We start from the raw sequence: 26,168 nt of genomic DNA on the forward strand, positions 1-26,168 counted from the left end.
TGTGTTATCTCCACCTTGGCGGTTCATCACAAAGCCCACTTGGTCTTTATGGATTAGTTGGGGGAGCCAATATGAGATTCGATCTGCCAGAATCTTAGTAAAGATTTTTAAATCAGAGTTAAGGAGAGCGATAGTTCGAGCAATCCAGCGGATCTTTACCAGGCTTTGGTATAAGGGTTATGTAGGAATGTACCATCGAGGCAGGTATTGGTGAGCCTTGTAGGAAGGAGTTATACAATGTTACCATATGGGGCAAGAGAATTGTGGGGAACGTTTTGTAATAAAGATAAGGTAGTCCATCTGGTCCTGGGGATTTGCTATTAGGAAGCTGTTTTATCACCTCCTGAATCTCCTCTATTGTGATCTGAGCATTTAACGAGATTAGAGTCTCTTTGGATACCTTAGGTAGGTTGCCCTAATTTAAAAAGGAGGAGAACAACTCCTGACGCTCTACCTGATCTGAGGGTAGTTGCTGTGGAAGGGAGTAAAGAAAGGCATAATACTGCTGAAAGAGGTTTGAGATAGTTCTAGGATCATATGTTATGCTACCATCTGATTGCCTTAGGGCAGTTGGTGCCCCTGTGACATTGAAGTCACGTAAGGCCTCATGCACACAACAGTATTTTTTAGTGGTCCGCAAAACAGGGTTCCGTTGTTCCGTGATCCGTTTCCGTTTTTGTTTCCGTGTGTCTTCCTTTATTTTTGGAAGACCACCAGACATAAAGGAAAGTAAAAAAAAAGTCTAAGACAGGTTTGCCATGCAAATGATAGGAAAAAAAACGGACGCGCGGACGCGGATGACAATCTTGTGTGCCTACGCGTTTTTTAGCGGTCCCATCGACTTTAATGGGTCTGCAAACCGTTTTCCGTGAAAATAATAGGACAGGTTATATTTTTTTGACAGACTGGAACCACGGATCACGGACGCGGATGGCAAACGGTGCATTAGCCGAGTTTTCAACAGACCCATTGAAAAACAATAGGTCCGCAGAAAATCACGAAAAACGGCACAACGGACACAAAATAAAACAACGGTCGTGTGCATGAGGCCTAACTGATGCGCTAGCAGTGTGTGTGGTTTATTACCCTAAGCATAAAAGTGCTGTCGAGAATATAAAAGTAATTTTTCAGTTTTCGCAAGTGCCAATTCTCGCAACCTAGCCCGTAAAATGACTATATGCCTTAGTAAATGTAACGAGCGACATTTTTGCAATTGAAGTTCTAGTTTTTTTAGCTGATCAGTAATGGTAGCATATTGTAGGTTGCGATCTTTTTTCAGTTTGGAACCTATTGCTATGCAATTTCCCCTAAAAACAGCCTTATGCGCCTCCCATAGCGTAGTTACGGAAGAGACGGAAGAATGGTTGATGGAAAAGTATTCAGATAAAGTATCCTGAAGTTCTTGTCTAGGTATAGGCCTGGTAAGGAGAGTGTCATTCATTCGCCAGTGCCATATCTTAGTGTAAGTTCTAGATGTTTTAATAGAAATGGAGATCGGTGCATGGTCTGACCATGTGATATATCCAATGCGAGTATGTGTGCTATGAGGATGTGATTAGAAGGTGTAAGATTTAGATGTAGGGTAGTTTATTCACCACAGATCATATAGTGCAAATTTCCGGACCAGGCTTCTAAAAAGGCGCGAAAGTTTGCGTTGTGAGTGTGAAACTGTAGTTCCAGTAAGGGACATCCTATCCAAATTTTCAGAGAAGGATACATTAAAGTCTCCCCCCACAACACTGCTGCTGGAAGATAGCGAGAGAGTTTCAAAAATACCTTATTTAAAAGGGGGATTTGTGCAGAGTTTGGAGCATAGAGATTGCACAAAATAAGAGGATTGCCCTGATATGTAGTTTTAAGTATAACATATCTACCCTCTTCATCAGAAATTCAAGAATCAACTTGTAAGGGGCAACTAGCAGATATAAGAATAGCCACTCCCGCGACCTTTCTGCCCGATGATGCAGCGTAGGTTCGTGGGAATGATATGGCTGCAAATTTAAAGGAGCCAATAAAATTAGTCTCCTGAAGGAAGACTATATCTGCCTTCTGGGTGCGACATTTATTTAAAGCTAATCTCCGTTTAACATTTGAATTAAGGCCTTTAACATTCAGTGATATACATTTAATCATTTTATCAATGTAAAAGTAGTACCATACTTCCTATTAGATGCATAAAGGCTATCCCTCCAGGAAAGCCAAGATCTATAGAACCATCCAGAGGTCAAGGATGTCAAGTAGTGGAACCTATAAGATCTACTGATGAGAGAGGTAGGAGGAAAACACAAAAGGGAAAGGGGGAGCACAAGAAACTGTAGACAAGCAACATTAAACTTTGGAGTTATGCAAACATTGGGCACACATACCCAGATAGGGGTCAATGAGATATTCCAAGTATTTCCAACACCACCCTGTCGCTCTTCCCCACTCTCAAGGGGAATAGTGGAGAGGAAGAGGGCAGAAGAATGAGCCCCTATAATAGAGACCTGGCTGAGCGCTTTCCAAGAGCAAAGAAAAAAGAAAAAAGAAATGAAGAGAAACATTAGCAAACTATGATAACAACGAGACAGTCTGTGTAGACTTTACTGCCGCCAATCAGTGTAGCGACTTTAGACAGGAAACTGTTGGTGAAGGTCTTCTCACATATAAGTGATTCAAGTGGGCGCTTCTTGAGGTTTGGGACCAGGCAGATGATCTTGTGGAGGGGAGCGATGCCTCTTCTGCCAATTTACTGTATTTGCCAGACAGGAACAGGAGAAGGATGTGGTTCAGGAGCTTCTCAATCTTCAATAGGAGGAACAGTAATGTCCAAGGCTGAACAAAAAGTTGGTAAATCTGCATATGATCTTAGGGTAGATGTTTTACCTGCAAAGAAAATGGCCACTAAAGAATGCAATGAGAGTCCACAACTATAACTCTCCTGGGGCCAAATGGCTTCCAGTGAATGAGGGGGAGCAGGCCAAGCTATATACTCACACTAATTAAAATCAGCCTATGGGGCAGACGAGCTGGTCAGGAGAGCACGACTGAGGTGTCAGCCACACCTGCCAGTACAAACTGCAAAGAAAAAGGGGGTCAGTCAGCACATCCCAATGCGCAGGGGCACATTGCTATGGCTGAAAACAACACTGTCAAACAAAACATGCAATGCAACAGCTCACTGCAAACCAAATAAAGTACAAAAATGCATAATGATTGCTAGTGCTATACTTATAAATTAGAGATTGCTGTTGCTAATTACATTTTAGATGTTTTACCATTTCTTGAAACTATTAGTGCAAAGGGGTACCCCCAACGATACAGTATTTTCTTATCTCTCAGAGAGATTAGGAGGGGTTGTAGTGATCTTCTTTTTTGAAGTGTCAACCATGAAAGGTCTTGATAGCGTTGCACAGCTGAACCATGGAAATCAATAGCTCGTAGCAGACGGGCTTTAGTCATGATGGATTCTTTAAGTTGGAAGTTGTGTACACAGCATATGATATCGCGGGGCCGTGTAGAGGAGTTTTTAAGGTGTAATGCTCTGTGGGCCGATCCAGTCTGATAGTTTGGGGCATTTGAGAGCCTAATATGGTGTTGAATAGGTCTCACAGTATATCATGGAGGTTTTCCTCTGTGTTGGATTCAGGTACTCCTGTGATGTGTATATTATTTTGGCGTCCTCTGTTATCTAAATCTTCCAGATGTTGGGTGTTATCTGTAATATTTCTGGAGTAACAAGCAATAACGGAATGGAGGTGAGTGATGTATCTGCGGGTGTCATCATGCTCACTTTCAATGCAATCAATGCAAGCAGACATCTGTTTGAAATCTTGGCGCAGAGAAGATATTTCTGATTTGCAAGTGCTTCTCACCTCTGCTGTTAAGGTTTTAAAGTCCTCTTTGGTAGGTAGGTGTTGTAAAGTTTGATGAAGCTTATTGGAGGCCCGCAAAACTTACGCCACCCCTTCCTCTCCATCCTCTGCTTGGTCTGATAACTGCTCCCAATTTGTGAGTTCTCCTTCATTTCTCTCCGTAGACTGCGATAATTCTGTGGGATCCCCAGGGCGGTCAATCCAGTCACTCCAGCGTTGTGATGGCATACTCATTTGTCCCATGCGCTTGGTGACTGGTTTGGGCGGCATGGCGTCACTCAAATATGTCGGGTAGGAGGTGCGCACAAGGTCCTGCGCTTCTCAAACTGCCAGTAGTCGGAGGTAGTGTTAGGCCGCGGTCTGCAGCCAGGGCGGCAGTACCTCATTTTAGGTAAGTGTCAATTGTCGTTCTCCCCAGTCCAGGTCCCAGAGTATCTTTAGGCTTCTTGGGGAGCAGTTGCTTCCCCATGGGACGCGATCCCTTAGCTCATGTGTCTCCCGTGAGTATTGTGGCAGCAGAGCTTGTCCTTCACACAGCCATCTTCACAGACGCCCAGGCCACGCCCCACGTATACTGTTTTATATTGTTGAATATCCTGTTCATTTGCACTATATCTGCACATCACTGTGGAAAGGTTAATGCACAACCAGAGAAGTTAGACATCTTCCATGGTTACTTTAAGGTATTACGCAAAGTATTTGATAGGAAAAAAAAACAGACACACTGACCTTTTGACTGTCTGGTTTAGCTCTGTTGTTTACGTCTGAAGACTTGTTAATGTTAGTTATTCCCATAGTATTGAAACTCTAAACAAGTCTATGACAGACTGAAATAGCAACATTGTTTCTGTTTAGGCTGTGCTTCTCCACTCCACCCCTCCCACTAGAAGGTTCTAGTTCAGTTAGAAACTATATATAAGGCTAGCAGTTAGAGGCCCTAGTTGTCTGCAGATAGGGACCAATGTTTAGCAGAAGAGACTCTGCTAGACTACACAAGGGCCCAGAAGAAGACATGGATACTCAGCCACACACCCTGGGTCCAGAGGGCCAGCTGGATGACTAAACCACAAACCCTTAGCCACTAGCCCTTTGGCCAGGGTACCAGTCTTCTGAGAGAGGGACAACTAGCTCAGGCCTTTCCTCAGCACAGAATCTCCTTGTTCTGTCAGGGAGGAAACTGGAGAAGCCAAGTCAGTACCTGCCTGTATGGTTTTGCACTTGAGTTTCTCCAGTAAAGAAGCATACTGGTTTACTGTAAATCCTGACTCTCTTGATTTATTTCCCACTGGGGTGCACCACGACTTACCATCCTCTCCGGAGAACAGCAACACGTGGTGACACCTTAATGGTGTCCAGCGTAGCTAGGAGCCCTGCTTTTCAGTTAAGATGGGACATGTCATTTCACAACTGCTGGTCTGTGCAGAAGGTAACCCTGAGTCAGATCCCACAGCTCACAATGAGTGGAATGCAAGGGACTGCACGGTGCTACAAGGGTTATTGTTTACAAGGCAGAAGAGCCGACTAAACGTTGTTGTAGTATGAATAATCCATAGTGTTGTCTCTGTCATTAGCATAGTGTTTGCTCTATATTCATCCAAGCCTGAGAGGCTTCCAGATTCAACATTGGCAATTTGTATATGGAGTCATGCCGAGGTAATTGGGTTATGTTAATAGCAGAGGTTAATATTATATTTATAAGTAGTGGGCAAAGATACAGCAGTGTTACACATCTGGAATTACACGAAAAGACGAGACCGGCTTTTTAAAACAGGACCAAGGAACCCCTTTAATACGCCTCGGATGCGGAACCAAACCACGGTCGTGTAAATGAGCCCTGAATCAAAGTTGACTCATTGATCCACTGATCCCTTTGGATGCAACTTCTCTAACCCTGGAAATCAGCTGTTATGGGTGGGGAAGTGGTAGTGGTTCAACATGTAAGGCTTCATAGGATCATAGTGCTTCTCTGTTCTAGGTCATAGAGGGTGGTTACAATCAGGGAGCCCCTCTCACTGAGACTCAAATGCCCTTTGAGGCCATATGGACAGGAGGTAGTCTCATGGGACAACCCTTTTAATATTTTCTTGACGGTTCATCTTAAGAATTTTTTTTTTTTTTTTGTGATTGTAAAACTCTTGTTGTTTATTGTTAGGAAGTCACATGTACGCTGTATTTTCTGCCTTGTAATTGTAGTTGAAGGTTATGTATCATTTGTGTTCGGATATTCCAGACTCATGAAGAGATGTCATGGGTGCGGGCTACAGTACAGTCACATTGTTTCCTGAAATGTCAAAACAGCTCACTTCTGTATATCCTGCCATGTGATTGTCTACAAAAACAATAGCTGCTCTTTGGGGAACAGATACTATAGATATTACAAGTCCATAGGAACTCCATTTGCTGTCATATGATGCCTACTTATAGCACTGTATTAAAGAGGCATTTCAGTTTTTTAATAATGATGACCCATCCTCAGGATAGGTTATTAATATCAGACCAGTGGGGGTCTGACACCCGGGACCCCCACGGATCAGCTGTTTCAAGAGGCCACAGTGCTCCACTGATCACCGTGGCCATCTTGCAGTTTACCAAGCACAGCATTGTCCAATATCACTTGAATAGGATTGAGCAGCATCTAGTGCATGTGACCAATGAACATCAAACAGCTTGTCGGTGGGGGTGCCAGGAGTCAGACCCCCACCAATCAGATATTGATGCCTATCCTGAGGATAAATATCAAAATACCTTCAAGGACTTGTTTTCACCTTGTAGCAATACCTCTATGGTAGGTACGACGAGCATCTGACAGAATATGCCAAAATTGGAGGCAATATTGAAGTTCTATATACAGTACAGACCAAAAGTTTGGACACACCTTCTCATTCAAAGAGTTTTCTTTATTTTCATGACTATGAAGGCATCAAAACTATGAATTAACACATGTGGAATTATATACATAACAAACAAGTGTGAAACAACTGAAAATATGTCATATTCTAGGTTCTTCAAAGTATCCACCTTTTGCTTTGATTACTGCTTTGCACACTCTTGGCATTCTCTTGATGAGCTTCAATAGGTAGTCACCTTTTCACTTCACAGGTGTGCCCTGTCAGGTTTAATAAGTGGGATTTATTGCCTTATAAATGGGGTTGGGACCATCAGTTGCGTTGAGGAGAAGTCAGGTGGATACACAGCTGATAGTCCTACTGAATAGACTGTTAGAATTTGTATTATGGCAAGAAAAAAGCAGCTAAGTAAAGAAAAACGAGTGGCCATCATTACTTTAAGAAATGAAGGTCAGTCAGTCAGCCGAAAAATTGGGAAAACTTTGAAAGTAAGGGCTATTTGACCATGAAGGAGAGTGATGGGGTGCTGCGCCAGATGACCTGGCCTCCACAGTCACCGGACCTGAACCCAATCGAGATGGTTTGGGGTGAGCTGGACCGCAGAGTGAAGGCAAAAGGGCCAACAAGTGCTAAGCATCTCTGGGAACTCCTTCAAGACTGTTGGAAGACCATTTCAGGGGACTACCTCTTGAGGCTCATCAAGAGAATGCCAAGAGTGTGCAAAGCAGTAATCAAAGCAAAAGGTGGCTACTTTGAAGAACCTAGAGTATGACATATTTTCAGTTGTTTCACACTTGTTTGTTATGTATATAATTCCACATGTGTTAATTCATAGTTTTGATGCCTTCATAGTCATGAAAATAAAGAAAACTCTTTGAATGAGAAGGTGTGTCCAAACTTTTGGTCTGTACTATATATATATATATATATATATATATATAAGCTTGTACACAGCTGTAATATTTTTATATGTGCTTGAGCCCGTTGAATGGGTTTACTGATGTTTTCTCTGGATATACATAAGCAATATTATTTAGGGGAAATATCACGGTCGGCGTGACTATCACATACGTGACACAGAGGGAGGGAACAAGGAAGGCCCTGCCCAAGTGAGAGGGAAGGTGGTGACCCCTGACTCACCTAGCGGCTGGCACCTGGCTGCCCTGACGTCCCTAGACGGGTTCCTCACCCGTACGCCGATCACGTGCCTAAAGCCCTGGCTTTCCCTAAGCTGAGCCCTAGATAGTGAACAGGGCGGTGGGAACACTAGTCCGCACCACTAGCTCTAAAGGTAAACACCAAGGGAAGGACAGACAATACAAACTCAACATATAATCCCAGGTGGGCGACAACAGGAGACAACAAGAAGCCCAACAGGGATCCGGAGGGTAGCACTCTGGAACGACAACCAGGATTCACAACTCCAGTGGGTCAGTATAGATGTCCAGGCAGGAAGCTCTATAACTGGCAACTAGAGAAGTGTGAGGGGAGAATATAAGGAGGTTGGGAGTGGCAGACAAGAAACAGCTGAGGAGGAGAAGCTACGGATCCCTGATTGAGACAAAAAGGATAGCAAGGCAAACACAGAAAACAATCACTAAGAAACAACGTGATCTTTAGATATAGAGCGCGCAGCCACCCGCTGCGACCTCCTGACCCCGGGTATAACGGAGTCAGACGTGGCTCTTGATACCCTCGTGACAGTACCCCCCCTTTCACGAGGGGCCTCCGGACACTCAGGACCAGGTCTCTCCGGATGAGAGGCATGGAAAGTCTGAATTAACCTGTTGGCGTTTACCTCTGACGCTGAAACCCACATTCTTTCCTCGGGACCGTAACCCCTCCAATGCACCAGATACTGAAGAGAGCGGCGGACCCGACGAGAATCAACAATTCTGGCTATTTGAAACTCCAGATTACCATCCACAATAACAGGAGGAGGTGGCAGCAGTGATGGTTCTAGAGGTGGAACATACTTCTTGAGTAACGATTTATGAAAGACGTTATGGATCTTAAAAGTCTGAGGTAGCTCCAGGCGAAAAGCCACAGGGTTAATGACGGCTACTATTTTATAAGGACCAATGAACCTAGGGCCCAGTTTCCAAGAGGGAACCTTCAACTTAATATTCCTAGTAGACAACCACACATAGTCATTCACCCCTAGGTCCGGACCTGGCGACCGTTTCTTATCGGCCATGCATTTATATTTACCACTCATCTTTTTCAAGTTAACTTGCACCTTCTGCCATACCGATGAAAGAGATGAAGAAAACCTTTCCTCTTCGGGAACCCCAGAAGACCCCCCCTCTTTGAAAGTACAAAATTGGGGATGAAAACCGTATGCACCAAGGAATGGTGACTTGCCAGTGGACTCCTGATAATGATTATTTATGGCAAACTCAGCTAACGGTAAATATGATGACCACAACTCTTGGTTTTCAGACACAAAACACCTTAAATATGTTTCTAGGTTTTGGTTGGTACGCTCAGTCTGTCCATTCGACTGAGGATGGAAAGCTGAGGAAAAGGACAAGTGTACCCCCAAACTGGAACAAAAAGCTTTCCAAAACTTAGAAATAAACTGGGTTCCCCGATCCGAAACCACATCGGAAGGGACCCCGTGAAGCTTCACGATTTCACTGATAAACACCTGAGCAAGAGTTTTAGCATTAGGAAGTGCGGGTAGCGCAATAAAGTGTACCATTTTGCTAAACCTGTCTACTACTACCAAAATAACTGTTTTACCCGCAGACAACGGTAAGTCAGTGATGAAATCCATTGACAGATGTGTCCATGGCCTATTGGGAATAAAAAGTGGCAATAAAGACCCTGCTGGACGTGTATGAGAGACTTTCGCGCGTGCACAAGTAGAGCAAGTAGACACGAAATCCATTACATCCTGACGCAACCTTGGCCACCAAAAACGACGAGATAATAGCTCCAAGGTTGCTTTACTACCCGGGTGCCCAGCAAGTGCCGAATTATGATGTTCTTTTAATAATTCAAGACGCAGGTTTAACGGTACAAACAATTTCTCTGAGGGGCAAGAGGCCGGGGCGTCCCCCTGGGCCTCTAACACCTTTCCCTCTAGAACAGAGTGTACAGCAGAGACAACCACTCCTCTTTGTAAAATAGGTACCGGATCACTAACATTACCCCCTCCAGGGAAACTACCAGATAACGCGTCTGCCTTGGTATTTTTTGCCCCAGGACGATAGGTGATTACAAAGTTAAATCTGGTAAAGAATAGCGACCACCTAGCTTGTCTAGGGGTGAAACGCTTAGCCGATTCTAGGTACAGAAGGTTTTTGTGATCCGTAATCACCGTGACGGGGTGGATAGCTCCCTCTAAGAAGTGACGCCACTCTTCAAGCGCCAGTTTAATCGCCAACAGTTCCCTATTTCCAACATCATAGTTCTTCTCTGCAGAAGATAATTTTTTGGAAAAGAAAGCGCAAGGGCGCCATTTGCCAGGAGACGGACCCTGAGACAATACAGCCCCCACTCCCACCTCTGACGCATCTACCTCAACAATAAAAGGCTGGGAGACATCAGGTTGAATTAGAACAGGTGCCGAGGTAAACCTCTCTTTTAGAGAGGAAAATGCATTTTTAGCGGCGTCAGACCATTTGGAAAAATCAGTCCCCTTCCTAGTCATGTCGGTAAGGGGTTTAACGATCACTGAATAATTTTTAATGAACTTTCTATAGAAATTTGCGAAACCCAAAAACCGTTGTAGGGCTTTAAGGTTCTCAGGAAGATCCCAATCTAAAATTGCCTGGACCTTCCCAGGATCCATACGGAAACCTGAAGCAGATAATAGATATCCCAGGAACTGTATTTCCTGAACGGCGAAGACACATTTTTCAATTTTCGCATATAATTTATTCGTCCGTAGGACCTGCAGTACTTGCCTGACATGCACCTCATGTGTTTTCAGATCAGCCGAATAAATTAAGATATCATCTAGGTATATGACTACAAACCTGCCGATGAGATGACTAAAAATATCATTAACGAAATGTTGGAAGACAGCGGGGGCATTGGTCAGACCGAAAGGCATAACTAGATTTTCATAATGCCCCTCAGGGGTGTTAAAAGCTGTCTTCCACTCATCCCCTTCCCTGATACGAATCAGATTGTAGGCCCCCCTAAGATCAAGTTTGGAGAACCACCTAGCACCCGCAATCTGATTAAAAAGGTCAGGAATGAGAGGAAGAGGGTATGGGTCTCGGATGGTTATCTGGTTTAGCTCACGGAAATCTAGGCAAGGACGCAGGCCCCCATCTTTCTTTTTAACAAAGAAAAACCCTGCAGCCACGGGTGAAGAAGAGGGTCTGATGTGTCCCTTAGCCAGACTCTCGGAGATATAATCTTTCATGGCTTGTCTCTCGGGACCCGAAAGATTATACAACCTGGACTTGGGTAATTTTGCACAGGGAATCAGGTTAACCGGGCAATCATAAGGACGATGAGGTGGTAGCTTCTGACAACCCTTTTCAGAAAAAAACGTCCTCAAAGTCCGAAATAAATGTAGGTAGGGAAGCTATGGAGGCGATTAAGCAATTGTTATTTAAGCAATTCTCTCTGCAATGCTCACTCCACTCCAATATTTCCCTGGCCTGCCAATCCACCACTGGATTGTGCGCTACCAACCAGGGAAGACCCAATACCACAGGAGAGGGAAGGCCCTCCAGAACGTAACATGAAAGACACTCATTATGGTGGTCCCCTACCCGAAGGTGTAAATTATGAACAATGTGGGTGAGGTTTCTCTGAGACAGAGGAGCCGAATCTATAGCGAATACGGGAATAGGTCTCTGCAGCGTACAGAGAGACAAACCCATAGTGCGGGCAAAATGGGCATCTATCAAATTTACCCCTGCTCCACTGTCTAGAAAAAAAGAAATAGACTCCGTCTTAATACCAAAAACAATAACCGCTGGTAACACAAATTGAGATGTTAATATGGAGGAAACGTATACCCCCCGGCTGACATCTTCCGCACAGCCTGGGGTTAGTAGTTTTCCGACGGTCTTTTGTTTTTGAGAAAGGAGGGACAGACATTAATGAAATGACCCTTCCCCCCACAGAAAAAACAAGCCCCCCCCCCTACAGTGAACCTCAGGAGGACGGACCTGACGAGAAGTTCCGCCTAGCTGCATAGGCTCATCTAAGTCAGTACAGACTAATTGTTGCTTGGGAGAGGTAACCAATTGCTCAGGAATTTTCGATCTCTCCCTAAGACGCCTATCTATTCTGATAGAGAGGGACATAACAGCATCAAGGGAAAGGGGGGTCTCATACAGCGCCAGTGCATCCTTAACCCTTTCAGATAACCCAGAGCAGAACTGACTCCTGAGAGCCGGGTCGTTCCACTGAGTATCCGTAGCCCACCTACGGAACTCTGAGCAAAATTCCTCTGCTGACCGATCTCTCTGTAGGAGTCTCCGTAACTTCGACTCAGCCAGGGCGACTCGGTCAGGGTCATCATATATGAGACCCAAAGCCCCAAAAAATCCCTCCACTGACCGGAGAGCCTGGGAACCAGGGGGTAACGAGAACGCCCAGGATTGTGGGTCCCCCTGAAGCAGGGAAATGACAATCCCTACCCGCTGTTCTTCATTACCTGAGGAGTAAGGGCGCAACTTAAAGTATAATTTGCAGGCCTCACGGAACGTCGCAAATTTGTCCCTTCCCCCAGAAAATCTGTCAGGAAGAACAACCTTGGGTTCTGTAACAACCTGGTTACCCATAGCAACCGCTGGGGGTGCGGTCTGCTGCATTTGCTGCTGTTGTTGGAGGACAGACGCCTTCAATCCTGCCACCTCCAAAGACAGGCCTTGAAGCTGTTTTGCCAAGGCAGCAATAGGATCCATATTGGATTCTAAGTAGAGAAAAGAAAACAACAAAAAAAAATTTTTTATTTTTTTTTTCTCAAAAAGTAAAGGCCAGTTATAATATCACGGTCGGCGTGACTATCACATACGTGACACAGAGGGAGGGAACAAGGAAGGCCCTGCCCAAGTGAGAGGGAAGGTGGTGACTCCTGACTCACCTAGCGGCTGGCACCTGGCTGCCCTGACGTCCCTAGACGGGTTCCTCACCCGTACGCCGATCACGTGCCTAAAGCCCTGGCTTTCCCTAAGCTGAGCCCTAGATAGTGAACAGGGCGGTGGGAACACTAGTCCGCACCACTAGCTCTAAAGGTAAACACCAAGGGAAGGACAGACAATACAAACTCAACATATAATCCCAGGTGGGCGACAACAGGAGACAAAAAGAAGCCCAACAGGGATCCGGAGGGTAGCACTCTGGAACGACAACCAGGATTCACAACTCCAGTGGGTCAGTATAGATGTCCAGGCAGGAAGCTCTATAACTGGCAACTAGAGAAGTGTGAGGGGAGAATATAAGGAGGTTGGGAGTGGCAGACAAGAAACAGCTGAGGAGGAGAAGCTACGGATCCCTGATTGAGACAAAAAGGATAGCAAGGCAAACACAGAAAACAATCACTAAGAAACAACGTGATCTTTAGATATAGAGCGCGCAGCCACCCGCTGCGACCTCCTGACCCTGGGTATAACGGAGTCAGACGTGGCTCTTGATACCCTCGTGACAGGAAATTAGCAAATTCGCATTCATGTTTTTGTGCCACAATTTTATGTCCTTTTTACAGCATGGCCTGTTGTTCCCTGTATTTTTTTGTATAGCTTGTAGCATGATGCAGGTGTTTTATGGCATCTTTCCCCCTTTGAGCTTCCTTCATTTATTAAATCATCTTGATTAAAAAATATATATATATACTAAATAATTTAATGTACACCTTTTTTTGAATTAAAGGGCTTCTACCACCAGAAATACCGTTATGTAGCTGACTGACATTGGCGATGCGCTAATGTCAGCACTACATAACAGTATGTTTCTGACATTTGTCCCTGCAGCCGTTTTTGTAAAATAAGCACTTTTATAATATGCTAATGAGCCTCTAGGTGCTATGTGGGCGTAAAATCAGCACCTAGAGGCTCCGTCCACTCACCCTTTATCCCGCCCAGGTCCCCTGTTCTGCCCACCCCGCTCCTCTTGATTGATGTCACTGTTACCTGCATCGCAGACGAAATCCCGCGCCGGTCACTATTGTATTCGGCGCAGGCGCAGTGAGTGAATGATGCCGGATTCCTCACTGCGCCTGCGCCGACTACGTCACAGTGACGTAGCCGGCATCAGGAGAGCGGCCTTCACTCACTGCGCCTGCGCCAAATACAGAAGTGAACGGTGCAGGCGCGGGATTTTGTCTGCGTTGCAGGGAACAGTGACATCAATCAAGAGGAGCGGGGCGGGCAGAACAGGGGACCTGGGCGGGATAAAGTGTGAGTAGACTGAGCCTCTAGGTGCTGATTTTACGCCCACATAGCACCTAGAGGCTCATTAGCATATTATAAAAGTGCTTATTTTACAAAAACGTCCGAAGGGAGAAATGTCAGAAACATACTGTTATGTAGTGCTGACATTAGCGCATCGCTAATGTCAGTCAGCTACATAACAGTATTTCTGGTGGTAGAAACCCTTTAAATACTTGCCCCTTAAACTGCTCACCTACCCTCATCCAAAGAAGGATGAAAAAATTGAGAAAGTTCAGGAAACATTTTGTTTTTGGCTTGCATCAAATATTGTGCAGCCATATAATAAAAGTGAGTCATTTACAGTTACATTGGTAGGTTTATGTCAGGAAATCTTTTTTTGAGTATTAAAAAAAAAAAGAAAGCATAGGTGACCACTTCTTTGAGTACCACAAAAAATTATACATTGATCCCCGTGTTTTCTTTATAATGGGAATCAATTGCACATGGCTCCAAAGGAATGGGTTATATAACAAAACAAAAAGCACCCTCTACTTTCTAAGGCTAGTTTCACACTAGTGGGAGGGGACTCAGGCAGACTGTTCCGGCGGGTGAACAGCCTGTCGGATCCGTCCTGCCGCTAATTCACGTGTGCCCCCGGACTGCCGCTCCGTCCCCATTGACTATAAGTACTTTTAGTCCGGCTGCCTCTCTGCGTGCGCTGCCGTGCTGCTGCTGGAACTCTGCCCCTATTATAGTCAATGGGGACGGAGCGGCAGTCCGGAGGCACACGTGAACTAGCGGCAGGACGGATCCGACAGGCTGTTCACCCGCCAGAACAGCCTGCTGGAGTCCGCTGCCGCTAGTGTGAAAGTACCCTAAGTATACAGTTGCAACTATGTTTTTCAGTAGAGAACAAGTTATATATATATATCTGACTTTATTGTATAGACTGGGACAGGGTCAGCAGAGTCATCTCATTATTTTTCAAAGACCTGACATGTATGGTATATTGTTAGGGTACATAATGTAGGGTAGTACCGCTATACACACAGATATGGGTCTGTAGGCATCTCACCTGTTACTCCCTCATTTCTGGTGGAGGTGACTGTATCCTCCTGAGAACTGTATTAGTCTATGCCCCCTATATGACTGACATTTGAAAGTTTTTAAAAACAGAACCTGATAAAATGTATTTCTTTATATTTGTTTAATTTTAATATATGTGAACAAGTGGACTCAAGCCTTTATGATTTTTGAATTAATATGATGATCCTTTCAACAGATTCATCATGATTTTCTTTTTCTGTCCACAGGTGAACTTTGTAGCGTGCCAAGTATTTGCCTTGCTTGCTGCTATCTGGTTTCGTACCTACCTTAATTCAAGCAAAACAAGCTCTTTAATCAGACATGTAGTTGCAACCCTTCTGGGCCTGTACCTTGCACTTTTTTGCTTTGGATGGTAAGTGGATTTCATTTGCCTTTTCATATGTTTTTGAGTATATGGTTACGCAAACTGCTCCATCAGAGGATCCTCTGGTGGGCCCAGGGTCTGATACCATAGTGGACCCCAAAGGTCTAGGAGAAAAATTTATTTGGTGCTGCCTTTGGAGCTAATAACTTGTAACTAGTGTCTATTTCTTTAAATCTAAACCTATTAGACTTTATTGATGATATGGGTGTTGGATCCCGAGAATAATTTCCTCTGGTGGGCCCAAGGAACTCCAGTCTGACCCTGGGCAGAGTAATATAGGTTTTTTTAATGGTAAATTGGGTTTGCTGATGGTGGGTTTCTCCACCATACTAATGGCATAATGCCTGGATATGCAATAACTTACTGATCAAAGGTTTGGGCATTGAAATTCAACATGCCTGATCCTTCTCTCTGACATCTGGCCAAAAACGGTGCGTGGGGGTCTTTAGTCCCCAAATAAGCATTCAGATGGTATTCTAGATCCACCTACATTGTTAGTATGAATGACATCCTTGTCATCTTATAGTTGGTAGCTACCAACTGTGGAACTATACTAATCTGAACATGCTCTGCAAGATGTATGCTGCCTGTATTATGTTTTTGTGAAGTATGGAGTCCTAGTACGAACCGTAGATGTTCATGGGGGAAGGGGGTGTCTTACTCCATTGCATCCAGTATTAGAGGGATTATCCTTTGGCTTTTATAGAAGAACATCTCCCACATAGGACAGAGCTGCAGGAGACTCCATGTGCTGGCATAAACTCTCCCGTACATAGCATGGCCTTAGTGTAATGTATATTATATGGAGAGTTGTTTATATGGTGTGAATGGGTTGTTTATGGACAGTAACCTAATATCTTTAATTTCCTTAGGTATGCCTTACATTTTATTGTGCAAAGCGGTATCTCCTATTTCATCATGATCGTTATAGGTGTGGAACATATGCACAAGTAAGATATTCAGATATTTACTTACTTCTTGAGGACTGGATCATACTATACCTCATTGTACTTCTATGGGGAAATTAGGTGAACAGAGGGTTTTCCATAGCAATCAATGACAGGTCATGTTTTGTACTGTGGTTTTAAATTGGGGACTCATAAATGAAGCAGTGTACACTGGAAAGATGGCCTTTACAGGTACTGGTTGTCTCTATGCGTGCATCTGAACAAACCAGTAGACAACATAAGTTATCCTGATTTATACATGAGCTGGATATCAGGATAGTAATGTGATCTGTGTATAACACTGTGTGCATTGTCAACAGTTTAAGTGCGGAGCTTCATCCGAGAGGATTATTCACTGCTCGTTGACAGCTGCAACTACCCATGACTGGCAAATCTGCCAACCTGCATGCCCCATTTCCTCCACTTCATTAAGCAGTATGACAAGGCACATTAGAGATCTGTATGGTTCTTTATTTCGCCTTGTTACAACCTGCAACCCAGTGAACTTTTAACCTCTTGGTTGAGGACCTTAAACAGAAAACAAAATTTTTCCCTACCATGTACGATCCCTGCAAAACATTACCAGCTGACATAGAGTTTGGTGAGAATTTTAGAATTTTTAAACATTGTTACAAAAGATCATGAAGTTTCTTTGATCATTAAAAAAATCCCTGTTTTTAATACAAATTAATGAGATATACACTAAATAAAATTAAAAAAACCTATTTAGCTGTGATTGACCAAGTGTAAACTGCTAGTGGTGCTTGCTCAATGATCACACAACCAACGTGGTGCTCATTTTATTTTGGGTTCTGCAGCTGGGTATATGTTGAGACAGGGTCACATTAATACTGGGGGGCACTTCCCCTTGCTGCGATACAAGCTGCCACTCTAGCACGATAACAGTCATACAGATGCTGGATATCCTCTTATGATACGTCATTCCAAGCTCTTTCAACTTGGACCTGTAGTTCAGCCAAGATGGTTTTTTGCTGTTGTGCATGGCAGACCCTTCAGCCCATCTAGTCCCAGACAACAGGGGAGAGATCTGGTGATGGAACTGGCCAGGGGAGCTGGTGGATAACCTGAAGAGCACGTTGTGTGGTGCGGACAGCATGTGGACAGGCTTTATCTTGTTAGACCACCAAAACTCTTCTGTCAAAAAGGGCAGTAGAACTGGTTCTACGATGTCTTGGACATACCAAAGGCTGGTCAATGTTTACTGCCTACCATCTTTTATTCAATCCTGATGAGATTCCCAGTTCTGGCCAATGAAAATTATACCCACAGCATGATGCTGCCACCACCATGCTTCACTGTAGGAATGGTGTTCTTGAGGTGATGGGAAGTGTTGAATTTGTGTCACACTCAGCGTATCTCATCATGGCCATGATGGTAAATTTTAGTCTCATCTGACCAGAGAACCTTCTTGCATATAATTAGGGAGTCTGCCACATGCTGCTTGAAAAATTGTCTAAGCAATGGCTTTTTCTGTTCCCTTTCCATTAAGTCGCTGGGGACAGGGTAACTACTCAAGCTGTTGAGTCTTTGCAGACCCAGATTGGCTGTTCAGCGACCTGCTCAACAACCTTGTTAAAACCTCTCTGGTAGCTGTATTCCCCAGCAACTAGGACTAATATGTCAGCACCATTGACTGGAGAAATCGGCAATAAAAAAATGTAATGTTATAATGCCCCCCAAAGATCTTGTATGGCCTTAAGGGGGTCACAAAGTATATAAAAATGTAAATAAAAAAATAAAAAATGCCATGCTTAGTTCACACTGCAGCTTCTAGCTCTTCCCCCGGCGACCATAACCCGTATACCTCCCTATATGAATACAACCAAAGGTGAAATGTACTTTCTGCTGTTCAAAAATTTAAAAAATTGCAAACATTTTATGAAAAAAATACTATAAAAATACATAAAAAAACAAAGTCCTATGTGTCTCCCCCAATATTTTTAAAAATTGTGCCCCTCACAGTAGTAATGTCCCCATTGCACAACCTTCACAGTTGTTATGTCCAGATTTGTGCCCCCTAATAATATCCACATTGTGCCCCCTCACGCTAGTTATACCCACACTGTGCGCCCTCACAGAATTTATGCCCTCATTGTACAACCTTCACAGTAGTTATGCCCACATTGTACCTCCCCCTCAAAATACTTATCCCTTCATTGTGCCCCCTTCACAGTAGTAATGCCCTCTTTCTTCCCTCTTCACAGTAGTTATGCCCTCTCTGTGCCCCTCCAGAGTAGTTATGCCCTCTCTGTGCCCCCTTCCGAGTAGATGTGCCTTCACTGTGACCCCATAGCAGTTATGCCCCTTCACAGTAGTAATGCCCTCTGTGCCTCCTTCACAGTAGTAATGCCCTCTGTGCCTCCTTCACAGTAGTAATGCCCTCTGTGCCCCCTTCACAGTAGTAATGCCCATTGTGCCCTTTTCATAGTAGTAATGCCCTCATTCTGCCCCCTTCACAGTAGTTATGCCCTCTCTGTGCCCCTTTAGAGTAGTTATGCCCTCTCTGTGCCCCCTTTAGAGTAGATGTGCCTTCACTGTGACCCCATAGCAGTTATGCCCCTTCACAGTAATATTGCCCTCTGTGCCCCTTCACAGTCATAATGCCCACTCTGTGCTCCATAACAGTTATGCCCCTTCACAGGAGTAATTCCCTTTGTGCCTCCTTCATAGTAGTAATAGCCTCTGTGCTCCTTCAAAGTAGTAATGCCCTCTGTGCACCTTCACAGTAATAATGCCCATTGTGCCCCTTCACAGTAGTAATGCCCTCTGTGCCTCTTCACAGTAATAATGCCGATTTTGCCCCCTTCATAGTAGTAATGCCCTCTGTTCCCTCTTCACAGTAGTAAAGCCTCCCCTGCAGACAAAGGTTGCGCTGCAGCACTGTGTGGGATGAGCACAGGCAGATTCCTGGGCTGCAAGCTCCTCCCACACAGGCCAGCAGCGCGATCTATTGCTGCAGGGCTGAATGGTGAAGCAGGGAGCACAAGGCTCCCTGCTTCACCATTCAGTGCACCAGAGAAGGAGCACAGGGAGCTGAGCAGTCAGTGAGTGATACGACTGCAGCTCCCCGACGCCCCAGCAATGAGCACTTCCATCTGTATTGATGGAAGCGCTCATCGCTTCTTGCACCCTCCAGAGAGCTGGCACCCGGGATGGACCAACCCTCCCGCCATCCTTGCCATGTCATTAGTAAGGCACATATACCGGAAAAAATGGATTTGTGGAGACACACATACTACTCACATCTGAGTGTGTGTATTTTTTATTCTGATAAATGTAACGTTTATTTTCTGCTTCTCCTGATAATGTATTGTTGTCACAATTGATCTTCTTCTCGGTTCATGTGTAAATGGTATTACTTACGGTGAACTGTTCCATTAAAATTGGAAATTGGCAATTGCCACAGTTCATCTATATTTTATTGCGTAATAATTATAATTACCTGAAAGAAGAATTGCAGGGAAGTAGTGAGCGAGTGAGAAGGGGGAGTAATGAGAAGGGCATTCATGAGAAGGGGATATCTCTAATGCCCTGGTATTGAATCGCTGACTTTACTCAGAATTCATCTCAAAGACCCAGTTGAGTAGTAGTCACCCAGGTAATAATTAGTGTTGATCGAGCACCAAAGCCTTGTGTGCTCGGGTGCTCTGGCCGAACACATTGGTATGCTCGTGTGCTCTACCGAGCACCCGGGCACAATGGAAGTCAATGGGAGAACCCAAGGCACCCCCTGCTCAGGAGAGAAGAGGGTGTCTGGTTCACACAAAAATGTTAGAAATTGATGGAAACCCCATCAAAATGGTTTGAAAACAGCATTAAGAGGATGGCTGGATGCGTCTTGGACTCCTATTATCTATGACATACCATAGACAATCACACAAAGTCTATATGCCAAAAACCAGGTATGTGGAAGCCAACAATCTATCCATGAGACATGAAACAGTCAGCATACCTTACAATGGCAGCCTTGTGCACTATGAGACATTCCTAACCAGCTCTCATCTTACTGAGAGCCAGTAAGCCTCAAAGTTGCTTCACATCTGTTGGATGGCTTGGGTGGACCTGCGCACCTAGATCAATATTAGGGTGACAAAAAGTTTTCTGATTGTCCTAACATAATATTCAATAACCTTTCTATACAGTTTTGTCATGTAAAAACTCATTTGCATAAACATGGGCATATGGGAAAGACATGCAAATTAGCAGAATCTGCCTTGTTTTTCAGTTGAAAAACCATTTGTATGGAAAACAGCGCCATCTATTGGATTCATAGTCTTTTTGTGAACCAGACACCCTCTCTTCTTCAGAGCAGGGGGTGCCTGGTTTGATGCTCGGGTCTCCTATTGACTTTCATTGTATTAAATTATACTCGAGCACCCCCAGTATTCGGCCGAGCACGGCAATGTGCCGAGAATACCGATGATCTAGCCGAACAGCAGTTCGGCCGAGCATGCTCGCTCAACACTAGTAATAATATCTACATGTAAGTGAAAGCTACGCGTTTTATGACTGAAATGCAGTGATTTGCAGCATAAGGAAAGGTCTGTTTAGTTCTGAACTCTGAAAAATTATTTGTATAGTAAATATTGCCTAAATTGGTATCCAAAAGGCCAAACAGGAAGTGAATAAGCCAGGACAGGAAGTAGAATATACGGAGTGACTTCAAAAATTATATCCAGAAAGCCATCCACCTGCTTTAAAATAATTAGAGTATTTATTGTCATTGCTGACATGTTTAATTGATTTGTTTTTCTATATAATAAAAATAGATTCAACACTAAAATAATTAGAGTATTTAAATATAGGCTGTTAATCTCTCGTAGAAAAAAATGTGATGCTAGTGCAGTGAGCCCTAGAGGATGGGAGTGGTGGTGGCCCTGATGAAGTGTTGTGTCACAACGTTCTCACTCAGGCCTTTGCTCCCTGGGGATCAGTGCAGTGGCAATGTAGTATTGAAGAATAGAGGTTCAGCTCACTCTGCAACTGCTGCATCCTCTGCGCTTTAAGAGGGCCAGGCAGTGTAAATGTGAGCACTAGGCTTGAGCGAACTGAGCTTCGGATCAGAGATCCGAATCAATTTGTTTAAACACATTGGTTTTAATGCTGTTAGAAACCAGTCTCCGTACAGCATTAAAATGTATTGCCTACATGTAGTTTAGTTTCACCCGAAGTCGCGTATTCATTTCTGCATCTTTAAAACCATTTAAAATTAGACGTGCTAACGACCTGCTCTATACAAATATCACATGACTCCTCAGGTGAACGCCATCAAAAATTTATAAAAACTGTGCCAAAAAGCCATTTTTTACCAGTTTATATCATAAAAAATGCAATACCAAGCGATCAAAAAGTCATATGTACCCCAAAATAGTACCAATCAAACCGTCACCTCATCCCACAAAAAATTTGCCCCTACATAAGACAATAGCCCAAAAAAGAAAAAAATATGGCTTTCAGAAAATGAAAGTGTAAAAGTGAAATAAATGTAAAAAAAAAAAGTAGTCATTAGGGATGAGCGAACTTCTGTTTAAGAATTCCATTATGGATTCCGCTACCACAGACCATAAGTTATGGTCCGTGGTAACGCAATCCATAAGGGAATTCTTAGATAACTGGAACCTTGTACGCTGAACTTGAAAACACAAGTTTGTTCAACACTAGTAGTCACATTAGGTATCGTTGCGTCTGTAAAGACCTGATCTATAAAAATATAACATGACCTTTCCCCTAAGGCTACTTTCACACTTGCGCTTTCCCATTCCGCTATTGAGATCCGTCATAGGCTCTCAATAGCGGGGGAAAAACTCTTCTGTTTTGTTCCCATTCATTGTCAATGGAGACAAAACTGAACTGAACGGATCCGTTTTAATTATGCAGCCGGTTGTATTATCAGAACAGAAGCGTTTTTGCTGATCCATGACTGATCCAACAAAAACGCTGGTGAGAAAGTAGCCTTAGGTGAATGCCATAAAAATAAAATGAAAATTTTTTGATCACCACGCCCCATAAAGTGTAATATTGAATGAACAAAAAATCATATGTACCCAAAAATGGTACTAATAAAAAACTCTTCCTGCAAAAAACGAGCCCCTACAGAAGACGATTGGCAGAAAAATAAAAAAAATAAAGCTTTCAGAAAATGGAGACACAAAAACAAAAATGCTTTATTATGTAAAACTGAAAAAAATAAATAAAAGGAAACATATTTGATATTGTCGCGTCCATAACAACTTGCACATGATCTAACCTGTCAAGGTGAATATCAAAAAACAAAAAATAAAAACTGTGCCAGAACAGCAATTTTTTGGTTACCTTGCCTGACAAAAAGTGTAATATAGAACAATCGAAAATCGTATGTAACACAAAATAGTACCAATAAAATGTCACCTTATCCTGTAGTTTCCAAAATGGTGTCATTTTCGGGAGTTTTTACTGTAGGGTGCATCTAGGGGCTTCAAATATGACATGGTGTCTAAAAACCAGTCCAGCAAAATCTGCCTTCGAAAAAGCATATGGCGCTCCTTTCGTTCAGCGACTTGCCATGTGTCCATACAGCAGTTTATGACCATATATGGGGAGGTTCTGTAAACTGCAGCATCAGGGTAATAGATTTTGAGTTTTCTTTAGCCGTTCACCCTTGCTGTGCTACAAAACAAAATAGATTAAAATGGAAAAATCTGCCCAAAAAAAAGTGACATTTTGAAATCTCTTCTCCATTTTCCTTTAATTCTTGTGCATAAAATCAGTTTTGAGTGGTGTAGTTTCTAAAATGGGGCCATTTATCACTGGTTTTTATTATGTAAGGCCCTACAAAGTGACTTCTGAACTGGACCTTAACATGTGTAACATGTGGGTTTTGGAAATTTTCTTAAAAATTCTAAGCCTTCTAACATCCTAAAAAAAAAATATTAAATTTTTAAAATGATGCAAACATAAAGTAGGCATATGAGAAATGTTAAGTAATAACTATCTTATGATATATCACTATCTGTTTTAAAAGCAGATAAATTAAAATTTTTCCAAATTTTTTAATTTTTTTTTTATAAATAAAGGTACTATATATTGACCGAAATTTACCACTGTCATGAAATGTGCCAAGAGAAAACAATCTCAGAATGGCTTGGATAAGGAAAAGCGTTCCAAAGCGATTAACAAATAAAGTGACACATGTCAGATTTGCAAAAAATTGCCTGGGCGAGAGGTTTACATATGTAGCAGCTGCTGTAGGGAAATGTCTGGCCAGATGTATCTTCCCCTGGTTATTACAGATGGTCGCCCCTGGTTAGTCAGTCGATTGTTTTGCTGGCTTCCATTCGGATAGGCATTGTCTATGTCTCATGATGAGGCATATCCCTTTAAATAGAATTTATATGTTTGTTGCTCAGATGTTTCAGCCATCGTTCTATATTCCCAGGGAATCCCTTTAATTGCTTTGACATCCCATACTTCTGGTTGTCATACCCCATCAATGTAAAACACAATAGAAGTGAGCTTTACCATCAGATCTGCTAATGCGGAGACAGGAGACGCATTTTTAAAAACAGTTTACAAATGTACTTTGTGTTCAGTGTCTTATGGAAACCAGGAAATCATCAAATGCACTGAACTCAACCGACATCAGCATCTTCTTCTCTTCTATTTCTTAAGCCTCAAAGAACATCAGAAAAAAAATCTTTCCTAAAATTACAATTATTATTGAGAAAGGTGTAAATCGAATGGGAAGAAATCATGTGCATAGGATTTCACAGCTTTAACTCTTTTCATGATTCCACATCTTGGCACCAGACCTTGTCCATTTCACATAAAAGGGTTATCCTATGAATAATGTCAAAAACGAAAATCATACATTTCTGGAGAGCACCCAGAAATTTGGCTTAGGGGTGGGGTCTCTGAGCTGGCAGTGTTAAAAGCACAGGGGTGCTCCTAGCCTTTCTGCTGCCTGAGGCAAAAATGTAAACTACGCCCCCCCCCCCACCAATCCCTATGCCAGATTCTCAACCTAACCCCTTTCCTCCTAACATTACATACAGGATAATACAGCCCCACACTGTATGTGACTTTTCATGTTTACATTGTATTCATTACATCATCACTTATGAGCCTTTGAATAGGATAATGGTATGTTTTTTTGCCACTTATATGTGGCTGGCACATGCACTTTATCATGGCGTTTCTCGCATTTCATTAATTAGATGTCTACTCAATGGACGCACCCACGAACTCTGTAGAGCCGTGATTCTTTTGCTGCTTATTTGCGGCTTGCACTTGCACTTTACATATATGGCATCTTTTGACTCTATTGATTAGACATCTATATTTTGGATTTATCCTAATACTTTACCTCCAGGCTCTAGTTTACGTCACACTCTTTACCAAGCTCTCCCAGGGTTGTACAGCACTTTTTTTTATACGGATTTGTCTGTCATTTCTTATTATATGTTTTTAATCATGTACTTCAATAAAAATTTATTTTTATAGCTTATCAACTCTCTGTGTTCGTTTATAGGTTTTTCATTCTAAAGGTGTTGGATGGGGTTAAGGGTTGGGCCACTCAAGTTCTTCCACACCCAACTCCCCCAACCACGCCTTTATGGACATTGCTTTGTGCACTGGGGCACAGTCATGCTGGGAGAGAAAATAGCCTTTCTCAAACTCTTTCCACAAAGTTGGCAGCATACAATTTCTCAAAATGTCTTGGTATGCTGAAGAATTAAGATTTCACTTCTCTGGAATTTAGGGGTCTAGGCCAACACCTGCAGAACAACCCCACAGCATTATCCCTCCTCCACCAAACTTTACAGCTGGCACAATGCAGTCAGGCAGGTAACGTTCCCCTGGCATTTACCAAATCCAGACTTGGCCATCAGCCGGATAAAGAAGAAATGTGATTCCTCACTCCGCAGAACATGTCTTCACTGCTCCAGAGTCCAGTGGTGGTGTGCTTTCCACCACTCCATCAGACCATTGGCATTGTTGGTGGCATCCTATTACAGTCCCACGCTGGAATTAAGTGAGCTCTTTAGAACGAGCCATTTTTCCACAAATTGCAGACTGCATGGCTAGGGGCTGGATTTTATACACCTGTGGAAATGGGATTGTATTAAGGACCTGAATTCAATGATTAGGAGGCCCAATACTTTTGTCCATATATTATAACTTAGTAACATAGTTTATAAGGCCGAAAAAAGACATCTGTCCATCCATCCATCTGTCCATTCTGTCCAACTCTGGAAGTTGATCCAGAGGAAGGCAAAAAAAACCTTTGAGGTAGAAACCAATTTTCCCCACTTAAGGGGAAAAAAATTCCTTCCCGACTCCAATCAGGCAATCAAAATAACTCCCTGGATCAATGACCCATCTCTAGTAGCTATAGCCTGTAATATTATTACACTCCAGAAATACATCCAAGCCCCTCTTGAGCTCTTTTAGTGAACTCACCATCACCACCTCCTCAGGCAGAGAATTCCATAGTCTCACTGCTCTTACCGTAAAGAATGCTCTTCTATGTTTGTGTAGAAACCTTCTTTCCTCCAGATGCAGAGGATGTCCCCTCATCACAGTCACAGTCCTGGGGAAAAATTGATGATAGGAGAGATCTGTGTACAGTACTCCATGTGTGGTCTGTGATTTGTAAAGAGGTAGGACTATGTTCTCATCACGGGCATCTATGCCCCTTTTAATGCAAC

At 43.2% G+C, this 26,168-nt stretch overlaps 1 protein-coding gene across 1 annotated transcript in view; it reads left to right on the top strand.

Annotated features, from left to right (window-relative positions):
* The window catches only part of MBOAT2 (membrane bound O-acyltransferase domain containing 2), a 272,749-nt gene that overhangs the window by 71,417 nt on the left and 175,164 nt on the right, over nucleotides 1-26,168 (top strand). Inside the window, exons 2-3 of the mRNA XM_040427503.1 lie at nucleotides 15,357-15,502; nucleotides 16,387-16,464. Coding sequence (XP_040283437.1) covers nucleotides 15,357-15,502; nucleotides 16,387-16,464 — 224 coding nt within the window. The remainder of the gene's footprint in view (nucleotides 1-15,356; nucleotides 15,503-16,386; nucleotides 16,465-26,168) is intronic.

Source organism: Bufo bufo, chromosome 4 (assembly GCF_905171765.1).
Source record: "Bufo bufo chromosome 4, aBufBuf1.1, whole genome shotgun sequence".
Lineage (NCBI taxonomy): Eukaryota > Metazoa > Chordata > Amphibia > Anura > Bufonidae > Bufo > Bufo bufo.